General features: G+C 33.0%; 2 protein-coding genes and 1 long non-coding RNA gene across 9 annotated transcripts; 1 reads left to right on the top strand and 2 right to left on the bottom strand.

The window, feature by feature from the left end:
• Positions 1-1,239: 1,239 nt before the first annotated feature.
• On the bottom strand, positions 1,240-10,317 carry LOC126871787 (neuroglian). 4 transcript variants are annotated; one of them, XM_050630999.1, is made up of 9 exons: positions 10,253-10,317; positions 7,730-7,806; positions 7,029-7,161; positions 4,214-6,447; positions 3,870-4,128; positions 3,466-3,786; positions 2,740-3,389; positions 2,098-2,190; positions 1,240-1,988 (listed from the first exon to the last, which is right to left on the bottom strand). In XM_050630999.1, the coding sequence occupies exons 1-8, from the start codon at positions 10,261-10,263 to the stop codon at positions 2,099-2,101; spliced, it is 3,777 nt and encodes a 1,258-aa protein (XP_050486956.1). In that variant the 5' UTR covers positions 10,264-10,317; the 3' UTR covers positions 1,240-1,988; position 2,098. The 4 variants fall into 4 exon arrangements, with proteins under 4 accessions (XP_050486956.1, XP_050486955.1, XP_050486958.1 ...); XM_050630998.1 differs by lacking the exon at positions 2,098-2,190; XM_050631001.1 differs by lacking the exons at positions 2,098-2,190; positions 10,253-10,317 and adding an exon at positions 9,105-9,269.
• LOC126871823 (uncharacterized) lies at positions 9,774-11,979 on the top strand. Of its 2 annotated transcripts, XR_007691752.1 has the most exons (3): positions 9,774-9,957; positions 10,036-10,211; positions 10,283-11,979. It is a non-coding gene; the product is annotated as an uncharacterized LOC126871823 (long non-coding RNA). The 2 variants fall into 2 exon arrangements; XR_007691751.1 differs by having other exon boundaries at positions 9,774-10,211.
• On the bottom strand, positions 11,896-16,830 carry LOC126871793 (scm-like with four MBT domains protein 1). Of its 3 annotated transcripts, none has more exons than XM_050631026.1 (9): positions 16,528-16,830; positions 16,222-16,409; positions 16,038-16,106; positions 14,922-15,334; positions 14,749-14,838; positions 14,162-14,676; positions 13,069-13,919; positions 12,319-12,965; positions 11,896-12,244 (listed from the first exon to the last, which is right to left on the bottom strand). In XM_050631026.1, the coding sequence occupies exons 3-9, from the start codon at positions 16,081-16,083 to the stop codon at positions 12,074-12,076; spliced, it is 2,733 nt and encodes a 910-aa protein (XP_050486983.1). In that variant the 5' UTR covers positions 16,084-16,106; positions 16,222-16,409; positions 16,528-16,830; the 3' UTR covers positions 11,896-12,073. The 3 variants fall into 3 exon arrangements, with proteins under 3 accessions (XP_050486983.1, XP_050486981.1, XP_050486982.1); XM_050631024.1 differs by having other exon boundaries at positions 12,319-12,968; positions 16,528-16,828; XM_050631025.1 differs by having other exon boundaries at positions 12,319-12,968; positions 16,222-16,406; positions 16,528-16,828.
• Positions 16,831-17,180: the final 350 nt, after the last annotated feature.

The raw sequence follows: 17,180 nt of genomic DNA, 5'->3' as shown, positions 1-17,180 counted from the left end.
TTGTACAGGATAATCGGCAAAAAAGACCCTGACAAATATAAACTGAAGATCAATGAATTTGTTCATTAAGTAAAATAAAATTTTTTTGTTAAAGATGGTAATCATCAAAATTTTAAAAGTCAACTCGGAAGGACAATCATAATTCAGTTCGATTTCTTGTCGTAGGCTGAGAGGTGTGTACGATTTTGCATATATAGACTTTTACGAACTTTACGCGCACATGTATTGTAAGTATTCTATATTTTGTACCTTTTTTATTTTTGTACCTGATATATTTGCTCACGACACTTTTGCAGACAACCTGTACATTGCATTGAATAACTTAATACGGTAAATAAAAAACATTAAATTTATTATCGGAGAAAATAACGAACTCTATGAGTCTCATAATAACATTTTATACACTAAAATGTAATAATAGCTGCTCTCATGTGATCGCATTTTTTTAACACTAATTTTAATTAATAATCAATATATGTCTCTATATATTCAATAGCTATTTCATATATTAAATTATATTCTATATTGATTGGATTATAATAAAATTACAAAAAATAAAGTAAACATTAATAAGAATAAAAAGAACTTTCATTTTCAGCTAAAGCACGTTTCACATACAAAAAGCAACAATTAGAGGCCATGTGAAATTTTTCGTTTTAAACTACCATAGTGCATGTACAATGTTCTTTTTTATATTCTAATAGTAGTAGCAGTAGTAGTAGTAATAGTAGCAGTAGTAGTAGTAGTAGTAGTAGTAGTAGTAGTAGTAGTAGTAGTAGTGGTAGTAGTAGTAGCAGTAGTAGTAGCAGTAGTAGTAATAGTAATAATAATAATAATAATAATAATAATAATAATAATAATAATAATAATAATAATAATAATAATATCTTTCATATACTTTTGTTATTCGTGTATCGTTAATGAAAGTGCACGTGCACAATAATTGTAGATAGTCACTGATTCTTTATATTTGGCCCTCTGTCGGCAGAGTAAAAATTGATCGCATCTAAAGGTTCTTAGAACAATTTTTTTCTCATTTTTCAATTAAAGTTAGTTTCAGTCCCGGCCAGATTGCGACACTATGCTCAATGTGAGTCCTTCCGTTTTCAAGATTGCATATAAGTAACACCAGTATGTGCCGTGTATTAACTAATTTTCGGGTAATACGAATTAATTATTGATACTGATTATCTTCATTTGAAAGACGTGAATCCTATATGCAGCCTTAAAAGTGCTTCATACTTCGTTTTTTGTGATACGCATACTTAGAACAATATAAACATAACTCGTATACCCTGTAATGGTCAGGAAGTGTCAATTTCCAATCTGGCCATGTCAAATGTTACGATCGATGCTAGAATACTTTCTACTATATTATGTCCATAAATAGCTTGCACGCTATGAGACACCTCTATCGTCTTTGGGTTTTATAATTAGTCAAAGATCTTCTCAACAAACTCAGTAATTATAAATAATTTTCGATCGACTAACAAATTGTACTTTGGAACACACGCAATCACGTAGATGAAATAATCATCGCAGATCAACGTTTCTCAAAAATATTAAAAATTGCTGAAACACTCGAGTAACACATATCTAGACGTGTGTTAAATATCCATGAGGAATTACCTTTTAAACGACACGAATGTACAAACGTTGTGCATGACTTATATAGCCTTTACTCGGCTCGACATAGAAACATTTATACTTATCTTTCTATGTGAACTATAAAACCCAAAACCAAAATCTAATTGGCAGTATAGTGTTGGACGTTGCGCCCAGCGCAAGGTGCATAGCAGAGATGCTGCGGCTAGTAAGGATTGGATACCTTACTTCTGACAAAAAAACAATGTTTATGCGGTTTGAATAAGATAATACCAGAGGTTACACGTATGTGGCCATAGTGCCGCTTGGAATAGGCGGTGTTTCTTCCGGTCTACCTTTGGGCCCGTATTGTCCAATGAAAGAGCCGTCCTCCGTAAACCGCCCTTTAACAAAATGACCATCACAATTTATAAATTCGCATTAAAAATTATAATTTAAGAAACATAAACCATTAATGTTCCGATCTATTTTTAAATGTATCATTTAACCTACCTTACACTAACGTGGCAAATGCTTGTGAATTTGGTTCCTGTTTACGATGTCGACCATACTGACCGATGAATGATCCATCCTCGTTCATACCTTCTACATTAAGTCAAACAACAAGCCAAAATAAAATGAACAAACAAAAACATAACATAAATTAAGGTGCTAAGGCAAAAAAAAATAAATAACATGTGAATAAATATCTTATCCTATGTCGGGCGTGTACAAAATGGATATAAAACAAGTATTTGTATTCATGCTGTTATGTGGATTTGTGGCGGCACTCGACAACAAAATACCGCCACTCGACACTAACTTCTACCGGACGACGGTAGCGCAGTAGTTAGCGCCTTAGGTTACGAACGTTCGGGACCCGGGTTCGAATACCGGCGCCAGTAGTCTCCTATTTTTCTTTCAGGCATTTAAATTAGAAGAAATTTTCCAGACATTTAAATTAGAAGAAAAATAGCAGTACCCCAGCAGCGCGACATCTACAGCCAGCGCAACAAATATCACGGATGCAACTATACCTCAGATTTACACATGTGGGAATTGGAATGCATATCTACTGAAATCTAATACTACTTACTTCAATTGTCTTCTTACATTGTTAATGTAAATAGACTATTTATTATCTATTGAACTAACCTGTATCTCCCTCTCCATATTCTGCCATAGAATCAGTATCAGATTCAGGATGCTTCCCATCTTGATGGGAAGAAGATGCCAGAGACGCGCGACCGCCTGCTGATTTGGTATCTAAAGGTTGCGAATATTCATGAAAACCGCCTTCATCTGGATAATCGCCGCGCCCAGCAGCTAATTCTCTTTCATGTACGGCGTATTTTCCACCTCTATTACGTTTAATAACGCATACTATTATAAGTACCAAAAGAAGAAAGGCAATTGCTAACATCATTCCTATGAACCATCCAGCGGTTGCGACATTTTCTTTAGGCTGAATGATAGGTCCTTCGCTACTCGTTTCTACTTCTTGTGGGTCGCTTTCTGTGAAGTAGTTACCATCAGCAGCAACGACAGACATCACATAAACTTCACCACTTTGAAGTCCTCGAATTTCGATCGTGTTCGATTGATATTCTGGTTCGGTCTGGAGTGGTATCGTTTCACCTTTGAGTTTATACTTCACAAAAAAGTGACTTCCTGGATTCCCATTGAGATTCAGCTGCCAGATAATTCTTACATTCGAGTATCCATTTTCCTTTGGAATAGCTTCCCATGTGAATTGTGGTATATCAGGTTGTTGAGATGTGCGTGTTTTTTGCTCGATAAAGTAACTAAGTGAGTATAAAACAATATGTTATCTCATACACATATATATATAAAATTAAAGCAGAAAGCGATGATACATACTCATTTCCTTCACCAACTTTAGTTGTTGCTCGAACATGTACACGATATTTCATATCAGGTGCTAGAGCAGCCAATTTTGCACTGGTGGCTTCTGGGTCTATAATATGTGGTTTTCTCTCCAAGAGAGGTCCCAGTCTGGTTCCATTTACGGATTCATAATATATTCTGTAGCCAGTCAAGATACCATTTGGTTCGGCAGGTTTTGTCCATGCTAAAAACAAAGCACTGGAACCCATTGGGAACGCCTCAAGATTGAGGACTGTTCCTGGGACACCTTCTGGTGTGTCAAAGCTTAAAGTTTCAGAAGGTGGCCCAGCATATCTAATAAATAAAAATAAAAAGATTATCGTTACAAATAATGTTACATATGAAAGCCTATAAACTGCTATTTTAAGATTCATTACCGTCCATTGTATGCTAATATTCGAACATAGTTCTTGTTGAAGGGAACAAATTTGGTAACCAGTGCATGAGTCCTATTACCACCTCTTATATCGATTTCTCGCATTCCCTTTTCACCATCCTTTTCTGTCCACGTTTGAATCTTATATCCTTGTAATTCGCCCCGTACCGATTCCTCGGGGACCGGATTCCACGAGAATTGTGCGCTTGTACTCGACTTTACTTGATTTAACGTAAAGTTACTCGGTGCTTGCAATGGTACTGTAACATTAAATGAATTTTAGGTAATATTAATTCTAAAAGAAATTGCAAATACTATAAAAAATGTAATAAAAAATCCACAAACCATCTTCTCCAGAGTATCCTGTTACTTCTTCAGGTGCAACTCTACATTCTCCTCTTTCATTAATAGCTACCACTTTAATCTTATATCTTTGATAAGTTGGTTGATTATCCACAACCAAACTGTTCTTCTTCCAATCATGTATGTCTTCTATTGTCCATTTTTCTCCTGGTATATCACGTCTATAGTATACTCTATACATGAATTTGGGTGCATTGTGTTCAATTTGTGGCATTACTGTCCAAGATATAACCAGATTTTGTGGTGTTGTTCCCTTGCCCATAACGTTGTCGGGATTCGTAAAAGGAACGTCTTGTAATGTAGTACATACATCGCTATGCGGTGAGGGCAACGATGGACCTATTTTATTCCATGCTAATACACGGAATGTATAGTTAGCCCAAGGCGACATCGGAACATCGTATGTTTGTTCAGTTGATGGAACAGGATCTTTCGATATCTCCCACGTATCTGGAGTGAAACTGGTATTATGTTGAATAGTGTATCTCAAAATTGGTGCTCTGTTATCACCCATTGGAGTCCAATGTATAGTAGCTGTAGTCCCTGCACAATTAACACTAACTAACTTTGGCGGATTTGGTACATCTTGTACAACTAGTGTAGCTTGTGCCTTTGCCTCATCCAACTCGGTATGAGCAACGCAAGTGTAAGTACCGGTATCTAGTTCAGTCGTTTTTGTAATCATTAAAGAATAATCAGTACTTCGGATAAATCGTGGTTCCATCTCAAAATCGATGGGTTCGCCGTTACTCAACCAATCGATTGTAAGCGTTAAACTGGAATCTGTAACAGCGTTACATCTAAAAGTTGCAGTAGAACCTGCAGCAACTTCGTAATCCTCTGGTTCATCTGTGATCCTAGTATGTTCTTTTACTGCTAGATTACCAGAGGCTTCTATTTCTCCGAATTTATTGGACGCATGGCATGTATAGGTGCCTGCATCTAAGAATATTACGTTCTCAATTTCTAAGTCACCAGAATCTAAAGTCTTGTATCGTCCTCCAGTTAGTTCTTGTCCATTTCGAATCCATTTTACAGCAGGTTTCGGTGCTCCAAATACACGGCAAGTAATTCTCACAATTTTACCATCGACTGTAGCGATATCAGCGGGCGGTTGAGTAATTTCGGGTTCTAAAGCTAAAACATTTACGTACACATCCTTGTATACATAACCCAATGAATTTGTAGCATTGCAACCATAGTTTCCTGTATCCTTTTTAGTCAACTTTTCAATAATAATAGAATTTGGTGTAACTTTCCTGCGTGGATTTGGAGGTGCTTCTGATATTGGTTTACCATTATGAATCCATTTTATCTCAGGGACAGGTACTCCATTAGCAGCACACTTGAATTCTACAGTTTCGTCTTCTGCCGCATTTATAATCTCAGGCTCGATAGTGAAATATGGTACCGCCATTACTTGTAAATGTATAGAATACGATTTCGCGTCACCCACTCCGTTTGAAGCTTCGCAAGTATACGTTCCTTCGTCTTTCGAATTAACATGTTTAATTATCAAAGATTTACCATAATTTCCTTGCATTATTCTATCGTTAGTTTTAATTACTTCGCCATTTTTACTCCACACTATTTGTGGTAATGGTGTTCCACCATGTATGCAATATAATTCAATTTTTTTGCCACGTAAGGCAACTTCATTTTTTCTACTCACATATTGTTTAACGGGTTCATATTTATTTTGACTAGCAGATATTCCCGAAGAGATAACGTTCAATAAAACTCTATTACCTAATTTATATTCATTTCTGAATACAGATGTAGCTGCACACGCATAATAAAAATCGTCAGAAGCATCATTTCTTGTAACATTGCTGAACCAAAGGTTCCCTTCAGGATCTAAAGTCATTCGCGAATTATTGATCGACTTGATGCCTCCAGCAGTATCTTGAATTAACCAATATACATTTGGTTTTGGCCAACCATCTGGTGGTTGGCAAGTTAGTTTAAATGGCTGTCCTTCATTTGCATCCAGACTTATAGGATTCTGATCTTTGAATGAGTTCAATTCAGCTTTTCTAACGAAAACTGAATTAGACGTTGCAATTCCCCATTCATTCTCTGCAAAGCATTGATATTGACCCAGATCTTCATCTCGTGGTCTAGAAATCACCAGTGTACCTCTACCAGGTTGCTGAGATATACGGTCATCATATGCTGGCCACTCAAAATTCTTTCCATTTTTAATCCATCGATACCTACATTAAATCAATAAATATAAATAAAAAATCAAGATTGGTCAAATACTCAACATTATCATTATTCATGATTACTGTTATGCTAAAAATAGTACGATATTGATCATAAATAGATGAGAATAAATCATAATGCGGTAATGATATTTTCTATTTTCCTTCAGTATATTGTTAGACCACTCCCATGCATCTACAGTTCACACCACAAGTAAGGTATCTTTATCAGTACTAGTAACTTTATACCCCCTAAGGCTATGAGGTCATCCTGGTAATTAAGACCAGTTACTCTGGCTTCTTTGCAGGACAGAGATAGTGGACTTACATGTAAGTGCAATGAAACTACATGAATGAAATATTCCTGGAAAATATACTATTAATGTTGCACTACTGCATTAATTCTTTATAAAATTTCTGTTTTTCTATGATCAGCATTTAAAATTTAAATCAATGCAATAAATAGTTCTTTTTAATGTAATATTATTTTTATCTTTTTCCTAAACATTATATTTTTATTTGCAAAATAATAACAAAGTAGCAAGACATATTTTAAGATTTTATTTATTTTCTAATTAAATGAACTTTACCTTGGAGCAGGTTCTCCTTCTGCTTCACATTCAATTAAAAATGGTTTGTCATTCTCATTAATCTTCGCTTGAGCCACTTGAAATAACTGCTCATCTGTTGGGGGTTGTTTGGATATCCGTGGTGGAGATTGGACTAATAAAAGATACAAATGACACATGTGCATTATTGTTACACACTATGAAACGATTTGCTGATATGCACTTAGTAAAATATGTTACATATGTTATTGCTACATATATAACATATGTGCTATATAGCAGTAACTATGTTTTTATAGCCGTTGAATAAATTTAAATAGAAATGTTTTAAAATATAGTGAAATGTTATGAAATTAAAGTGCATTCTTAGAACAATATAATCTCCTAACTCAATGCATTATAATCGTATTAAACTAAATTCACTTAGTGTTACATATCTTATAAAAGCAAGTGAAAGCAAAATATATATTTTTTATAATTTTCTAATGATATAAAAAAAATTGTTTGTGATTAAAAGTTCATAATTAAAGGAAATTTGTTTTATGTGAAAACAACTAGTTGCATCTGATAAGCTTGCTACTGTTTTCACCTCCTATAATATCCAGAATATGGACTATAATTAAAAATCACAGATTGTTATTATGAAAACTGATTGATCGTAACAAGTATTACTTCGAATTTATTGTGACCGATATAAAACGTGATGACGGAATTACACTCACTTAAAGCCGATGCCTGCAGTACCAGTGTTGAGATAATACACACGATGAACTTCATGATCGACCGGTATTCTCTTGATCTAGAAGTAGAAGATTTTCTTAAATATTTCAATCGTACAAATTTCGGGAAGAAGCAAAATATATTTTAAGAAAACATTTATGAAAATTGCAAATTTTTCGTCATATAAGTAGAAACTAGAATCTATTATATGAAATCAAATTAAAATTTCATTTCGAATTCCTTTTAAGAAATATAAATTATGAATTTGAACATTCTTTCTATAGATTTATCCACGTTAATCTTTATGATTCAAACGAATCCGACAACTAAAGTTGTCACGTTAGAGGCTTTGTAAATCCTATTGGCATTCGCAAAGGCATTAGCGAGTTTTTTGGTACAACACTGGGCTGCATTTTATTTGAATCACATTGTATACACGCGTATACGAAGAATATGAATCGTGCGCAGGAATGTCAGAATGAATATACAATATGACATTAACGATTTTGTTCGAAATAAATGTGTTAACGCTAGAACTACCAATGACTAAGGTATAAACCGCGTTCCAAAGAACTCAAGCTGAAATATAAAAAGATACATAATGCAAGAAAAACAAGCCTTTATCCGGTATACATCGTCAAAAATCATTAAAATGTCTAAAAATACGCCGTAGTAAATCTGCAAAATTTCTATGAAATATGATCAATTTATCATTTTGACGATATTCAAGTAGTTCTAACTTTAAATAGAATTTTCAAATCCCCTGGCGAATAGTTGCCAATGGAGATGTGAGAAATGGGCGTGCTCTCCGCGTAAAAAATCAACGAACAATATACATATGTAGAAAACTAGACATGTGTCATCGGACCGGCTAATAGTGTATTCATCAGCAGCTTCTTAAAAGTATCATGCAAAATCTACGTTATTTTTCCATATTTTTTCAGTGAAACTAGATAAAATAGAACAAGTATATGTAACAATGTTATGTATTCGCTTCAGGATCGCGCACAATCGTTGGAACAGGTGATGGTGTTACGATGATCTCACCGAAGTTGTCCTTCGAAATCACAACATCGCCGATGAAAATTTTACCGCCGTTCCGTTCGTCCACCTGTTTCACGATACGTTTGCTTTATTCTCACGGCGTTTAAAGGAATCTGAATCGATCGACCGCTACTTAGAAAACAGATATCCCATGGGGACCAAAAGGGAAAAAAGGGAACACACGGGGCTGGGCAAACGGGCACACCCGCGAACTAGCATTGATCGCCGACGCTTCGTTTGTTCGTTTCACTCAATACCTTGGTTATTACTCGATATCTCGATGTACGTCACTAATCAAATGTACGTTTCTTCACGTCAATGACAATAGCTCACCTATCTTAACGTTTTAAGACGTGTTTGATTATAAAAATTCCGTCATCACCAAGGCATCATCGAAAAACCACTGACTCGCACACGTAACGTAGCGCACCGTACGGTACTGTACACTAGTGTGGATGTGCACGTTGCATGTATTGCAGACTCGATCCCCACCTAGTGTCTTCGGTCACACCGACTTACACTGCTAAGTTTTCACTGAACTTTAAGGTCCGCTCACATAGGAGTGTAGCAGTATTTCGCTATCTAGCCACGGGTCATCACCAAACCTGGCCAGTTAGCAAGATACGATCTGCATTACGGTTCTCTTATACTTTTGATCTAATATTATTAGTAAAATTTTACATTGGTTATAGATTAGGATTAATATATTCTTTTTTAGACAAGAATAACAATTAGTGTTTGATGATTAAACAAATGGAACTTTAAAAGTAAATTTTATGAATTACAAGTTATCCGATTATCCTATTTTACCTGAAATCGTAAAGATATAAAGTGTTATAACCCATCACTTGTAACTTGTCAATTCTCTAATATTATTATTTGGAAAATTATAGCGCAAAGAGGTCCAGGGATTCTGTCTTCTAAATCTACATATATCCATCGAGCTCTCAAAACTTTGAAATCTATGAAGATTTTTAGAGCATTCAAAATCAAGGTATTCGAGACTTATCGAAACATTAACAATTTAAGATTTATTAAAATCTTAGACAGTTTTTAATACTGAATCATGCCAAAAATAGTTCGAATCTTAACAATATTGTAAAACTTCGATTTGTTTCGAAATTGAGATTTAAGCACTCATTGCTATAGAAATTCAACCAAGATATCACGGCTCCAATATCTAAAGGTTTGTCAATCTTTATAAAAACGATTAAATGTCAGGTCTCGTACAAATACACACACGTACATGCACACATATGTATAGTGTCAAAGTTCCGCTCCACTTCCAAGAAATGGTGGGGATAGTGATGTTAGTTAGCAAGGCGGAATTCCGGCCAGTTAGTAAGACACTACTGCATTCTATGAAAAGAGTTGACATTTATAAGACCACTGCAGACGAGTATAAGAATTTTATATAGCAAAATAGTCGTTCATTATATAGTTTGTTAATACTGCTTTATTGAATAATGTCAAATACTTACAATCTTTTCATAAAAGTCTTTTCTTCGCAGGTTAAACAAACGGTGTGGGTATTCCTTTATAGGAGTGAGTCTTTATAGTCTCTTGGCCAATAACGGCCGAGACAAATCGAAGGCATCTTGTCGCGCCAGATTCAAAAAAAGCGCGCCTCCTAAGCAAACGTAGCTACTATGTATAGCCTGTATAGGATCTTAAAGTGCAGCTGTGTATACTTTGCAAAAAGGGGGAAGTGATATATTTTAGACTTGATACGTGTCAAAGAGAGGTAAACGATGCATCTTTACGTGAGCTGTCATACCTTTGTCAACTTCTAAATATGACAAAACTTTTCAAGTTTGAAATTCATATTTAGGTAATGTGGTTTTTTTTAGACATGAGTGTAACAGAGTTTGTCACGATAATATTTTATAAAAGAGAGATAAAAAACTTAATGTAAAAATGACAAACGATTGTATAAGATGAGAAACTATGCCATTAATTAATTATCGGTATATTATCGTATATATGATAGGTATGAGAACAATTAATATATAAATGGTATTCCAGGTAAAGAGATACAAATATTATAACAAGATAACTAACACATGTATATTCTAAGATCCAATAGCAAATCTCTTCTGTGATAAGAAATACGTCTGAGTCTGAGCAAATTTAAACTTCGATCGAATGCTCGATATAAAAATATAGGTCGAGCCGTATGCTATGACTTACATGGATATTCAATAAAATTGATGATTTTCATTGTATTGTAGAAAGCCAAGATGCAAAAATTATCATGTCTCTGAATACAAAATATGTTAACAATTATGTACGTAATCATATTTGGTTTTCGTATCAGTTCAGACCACACACACAGAGACAACGAGCGCTGCTTACAGAACACTTAACCGCATCGTTTCTTTTGGCGTTAATTGATAGACCGTGTGCAAAGAATATGTTCTATGATAAAAGAAGTTGATGTTCGTACTGAATATCATATCTCTTTCGTTTTATTTAATTTTTCCGTTCCGTTAATCGCATTTATTTCTTGCATTAAAAGTTATATAATATTTGTTATACTTAGGTATCAAAATAAAGTTGTTGTAGGAAGTAAAGTAGGAAATATTGAAAGAAGTAAACTATATTTGCATATAATTTGCATCTATTCATCTGTCTTGGATAAATGACAAGTTTAATAATTTCTACTTCATTCACAATTCTTGTTTGACACTTGATCCTCAGTGTAGATAATTTGGCAAAGTATCAAAAATTGCAGTGCGGTTTATAGGACATGTAAAAGCATTGTCACAAATTTAGATTGAGCTACACGAAACCGACAAACTCAAACGTATATTTTAGATTATTATATTAAGACATGATTTCCTTGCGATTGTAAATTTATTGCTTTATTATCAATTCACAAAATAAAAATTTAATGAATACATATTATATAAACGTTAATAATAGTAGGATTAATGATAGAAAAAGGTCGTCCAATCTTCTTCATACTGACTTTGTACAATTTGAAAATAAAGAATAAGCCTTAATGTGTATTTGCATCTTAGGTACTTTTCTGATTAGTCAGTTTAATCAGTAACATTTAATTTCATTAAAAAACATGATATAATAAAAATAATTTAAATATACAACAGTATAATTAAATACATTGTATATCTATTTAAAATTTATTTAAAAGTAATGGAGTCTTGCATGTTTGTATAAATTAAAAATCATTTTGTAATTATTTATACATTTAAGATCTAGTTATTTTCCTCTTGTTCCATGATACACTATATTACACTATATAAATAATACAATAAATTGAATTTTCCTAATTATTAAAATTATACAATTTGATACTGTTCTGGTTCTACTTCATTTATATGTCGTAAAAAGAACGTGACTTTAACTTGTTCAACGTGCCGACAAAGTTTCATAGCTGAACTCGTTCTCAACTTCATGTGTTGTGTAAGAGAGGGTAGATTTAATAGTAAAAATGCTAGCCCATCAATTTCCTGTAAAAGAAGAAAAAGGAAAATAAATTATTAGAACTATGCCGCTTAAGAATTTATATTCCTGGATACATTACCTCTTCTTTCACATCTTCTGCAATGTCTTTGCAATCATTCGTTTTTCTTAAGTATCTGAAGACATCATCTACACTCCAAAATAATGGATTCGAATCAAGTTTCCGCGTTTTTGGACGCCTTTGTTTCTTCTGCATCATCACATATTCTGATTCTCCATCTGAGCCATCAGATTCAATACTTGTATCCCCATCTCGTTCTCTCTTACCTAATCTAGTAACGGTGGAACTTTGGCTAAATTTTGATGAATGCTGTTTATTATTTAAACTATTAGGGCTTCGTCTGTCTTTCATCTTCCTATTATCGTTAAATGAACTTCCAGAATCATCCGATGCGTTGCTCGAAGGTGGCTCAGTTTTAAATTCATCTGATTTTTCTCCTTTCTCTAAACCTTTCTGGATCATGATATCTATCTCAGAAAGTGGTGGTCTTCCATCGAGCGTTTCTTCAAGCCCTGATACGTGTTTGGCTAAATCTAATGACATAAATGGCATTTCATCTTCTTGCTCGAAATCTTCATGAGTCTCTTTTTCTCTGTTTGCCCATCTTCCTCGTCTCCTTTTTCGCCTACCACCCCATGGTTTTGGTTTTTGTACCATAATACTCGTGTAACCCTTTGGCTTACCTCTTCGTCCGGTACCAACAGATGCTGCTAAAATAAAAAGTTAATTAGTATTAATAAATCAATTGAAATGAAGATTATAAATGAACCATATATATGATAACCTAAATGTAAAAGAAATTACACTTACTGAATTTTGCTTTTGATGTTTTGTGGCACTTATCCGGACATTCATTTTCAGGTACATACAAGGGACCAAATAAATTTGGACATACCATTAACTTTTTGCAAATATTTCTGCAAAAATCAGCCACCATATCTCCGGATGTAACTACGGCAACACTTGCGCGATATGTATTGTTTTTATGTTTGGCTTTTAAAACTTCTAAATGGTATCCTGGATCTGGTTTAGAATCACATTGAAGGACCTTTAATATCCGAGCACTTCTATATCCTACAGATACGATCATTGATAAAACTTCTCTCATAACTAAAATTACAGGGCCAGGTCCTACTGCTTTTGGTAGGGTTGCTAATTTCCCTTTAGAAATCATAGGGCCTGTGAAACAACGATAATTAAAATATATCTTTGGACACCAAAGTGAAGAACGTGGCTCAGATATCGGTATATCTAGAATGTTGGTCTTTTTTTCTTCCTTCACGGGCATTTGCAGTTGTTTACAAACTTCCATATAATCTTTTGGTGGTTTCAATGGATAATGATTAGATTCACACCATCCAACAGGAAATATTTGTAAGGAACACATATCAACTATATGTTCTGGTCTTGTATTTTCATAATTATCTAACTTTAACCATAAAAGATTATCAACAATTTTTGTAATATGTGCGGCACATATGATATTTTCACATTCTGGATCAACTGCTTCTAACCGCATACTACATTCAAAACGTGCATCAGTGGCACTTTGTCTTTCTGGAAATAACTTTTCTTCTGCAGCAGTTGCTTGGGTATCTTTCAAATATTCGTCCCAATCAAATTCGTCTTCTTTTGGAGTCCAACCATTTGGATGCACAATTCTAAAAAGCGTTAAAATGTTACATTATAAGGCATGGATCAATTATGAAGATTTAAGAGCACTGAGGATACATAATTTAGAAAATAATTATTTCTTCATATTTAAATAGTTTTGCATTTCTGATACTAAGTACAGGGATACCCATTTTCACTTTCTCTCTGCCAATATCTTTTTAGATTGCATTGTTTTAGAAGGATACTTGAAAAGTTTACTTATTGTTACTGTCACAAGGATTAGACTTACTTGATATCATGTTTTTTTGCCCATCCAACTGGAAATATATATGGATGTTCTGCTGTACAAAGCCAAGTGTTTTTCTCTGTACTGTTGTACATACAGTTTTCAATATCCATTCCCTTTGACAACTCATCATATGTATCAATGTGTACAAGGAAATAAGTGTCATCAAATACTTTTATAACAGTAGCTGGGCATATTTTTATCTGATCAATTGGGCTCAATGCTTCTAATTTCATACCAACTTTAAATTCATGTTTCGGATGATCTACAGTATTATGAAATAATTCTTCTGGAAGATCATAATTTTTTGGTATAGACTCTAATAAATCTTTCCATTCTTCATATGTGTGCATTTCTACTATAGAACTGGGTGGTTCTAGAAACCAAGTAGAATTAGATTTAGATGCAAACCCATAAGGATGAAGATGTTCTGATGTACAGAACATCCAAAAATCTTTACGTGATGAACCAGGAGTATCATATCTTAATAAAAGTCGTCCTCCTACATTTTCTATAATCTAAAGAAACACAAAATTAATTAAATGGTACTTATGGAAATAATAATATAAAATTTGTACATTACTTCTTACCGTGGCTACCCATAATTTATATGGATGTAGTATATCACTAACTTCAACTTTCATGCCTTGCTTGATTCTCTCTGTCATGCTTAGACCATCCTATATGGAGACAAAAATTAAAATTAGAAAATTAAATTATAATTTTATTTTTATATAAAATTTTTCACAAATGTTTAACTAACTCCGGATAACATTTCTGATGGAACACTCCGGGCTGTTGTTAAAAATTCGGTCAATCTTTCCACGCAGTCTGGGGACCTTTGAAGAATAATATCAGTTGGTACTAATTTTTTATTATTTTGCACACACCAACCAAGTTCATGAGCAGCTTCTTTAGTAAGGTTGAACCAAAATTCCAATGATCTATCATCTCCACCAAAATAGCGTAAACGTAATAAAGGACCACATGCCATGACAATAGAAGCCACCCAGTAATTGGTGTCTTCCTCATCTGCATTTTTTGGAATTGGCACCTCAAGGGACATGCCAATTTCAATACCACTCTGAAGTGTTAGCTCAACATGTGGAAACATAATTTGTGGTACTTCAACACTGTTTGTAGCATCAAGATAATCTTGCCAAAAGAAGCCATATTCTGAAAAATGGATTTTAATTTCAGATTTCTTCAGGTATAATTTTTAATTATTAGAGTTTATGAAATTTGTTAATATTTATATTTAAATATATTATATCATTTATTTTTAATTATAATATGTGAAATATAACAATAATAATAATAATAATAATAATAATAATAATAATAATAATTAATAATAAGCATGAATATACTAAAAATAAAAATATTTCTATTAAAAAAGTATATATATATATATATATATATATAAAGATATACTTTTAATTTATTGAAATACATTATTTTTTATTTTTAATGAAATATATTTATTATAAAATAATTGTTAAAATGACACGTAATTTTATTTTAAAAAATATATATCTTGTGTGTCTAAAAACTATATATCTAATACTCATAAATAGATTATAAGATTCGTCATTATCATGACGATATGATTAATAAAATAAAATAAATTTCACTTGCGCGTCTCATTAAGGATTTCATGAAATTTACATTCTTGCAATACGTTATTATCAAAAACTTTGCGAACGTGATTAATGTCTTCTAATAGAATCAGTGTTAAACGGTCAGAGTCATTTCAAAAACTTTAAAAGGTTACCGAATAATCATAATTTTATTACAAATAACATTGACGTTATATAATAAAAATTGCACGAACGAAACAGTGTAAAATAATCACAAATGCAAATTAATTTAATCTTACCTCCTTCTTGCACTTTCTCTTGTGATCGGTTTTCGCAAGGTTCCATGACTTCGTTATAATATTATAAGCCTGCACATAAATACATTAAAATCAATTTCCATCGCGGCCCCGTTAATTGGGCAGCGGATAGATTATTAATTTCTATTAAACTTTCTAATAAATCGTCGAACAATTTACAACTTACCTTTTTTTGTAGTAAGCGCTTATTTTCGAAATTTGCGTAGTGTTTGTTTTAATGAAAAATAGTATCCTCAATCGTAGCTGTCCGTGCCGCTCTATACTGGTCTACTGTACGCGTATCTTTCTCTTTTGTTTTCTATCTCTCTCGTGCGGTACGCTTGGCGCATTCGTCCCGAACATCAGATCTACCTACTTTGAAATGGGCAACATTTTGAATGTACCTTCAATTATATTTTCTGAAACTACTACTAGCCTTGTTCTATCTATGTCTTTGTCTATGCCTCTTCCGGTAATTCTTTTTAATATTTACCTAACACCAATAACGGTATCCTCCAACAATAGGTACTCTTGCCTTAGGTATATCTTGCTTTCCATACCGTATGAAGTATAGCTGTCTACGATTATTCATCGGATTTCATTTTTAATTTTAAATATTGCAAGTTTATCATCTGTCACGAGAAAGACATTATCGATCCTTTAAATGATAAGATTTACAAGCCTCAGCGATCATCAATGATATAGTTACGCAAAAATTTATTTTCTATTTTTTGTTTATTTCTTTTGTGTTAATATTGATCCACTATGGTCAATTGTTCAGTAAGATTGACCAGTTGTAACGAAGAAAGTTTGTTAAGCGCAATATAGATTATTTTATACTCATATATATATATATATATATGATATATATATGATATATATATATAATATATATATATATATCATATATATATCATCATATATATATATATATAAATATATATATTGAAAGCTTGTATTTCGAATATAGTCGTTGTATTAATTTGAACACGTGGTTGTTCATATATTACATATTTGATATACGTAATTAAAGTGACTGCATTTTAGTGTATGATACATATGTATAAGTACAATAACAAGTTTTATTTTAATTCATTTATAAATGGCAACATTGTCAATATTTTTATGTACATTATGTTTCTTGTA

Source organism: Bombus huntii, chromosome 12 (assembly GCF_024542735.1).
Source record: "Bombus huntii isolate Logan2020A chromosome 12, iyBomHunt1.1, whole genome shotgun sequence".
NCBI classification, from domain to species: domain Eukaryota; kingdom Metazoa; phylum Arthropoda; class Insecta; order Hymenoptera; family Apidae; genus Bombus; species Bombus huntii.
The sequence above is the reverse complement of the archived record's forward strand: the minus strand, read 5'-3'. Positions and strand labels throughout refer to the sequence as shown.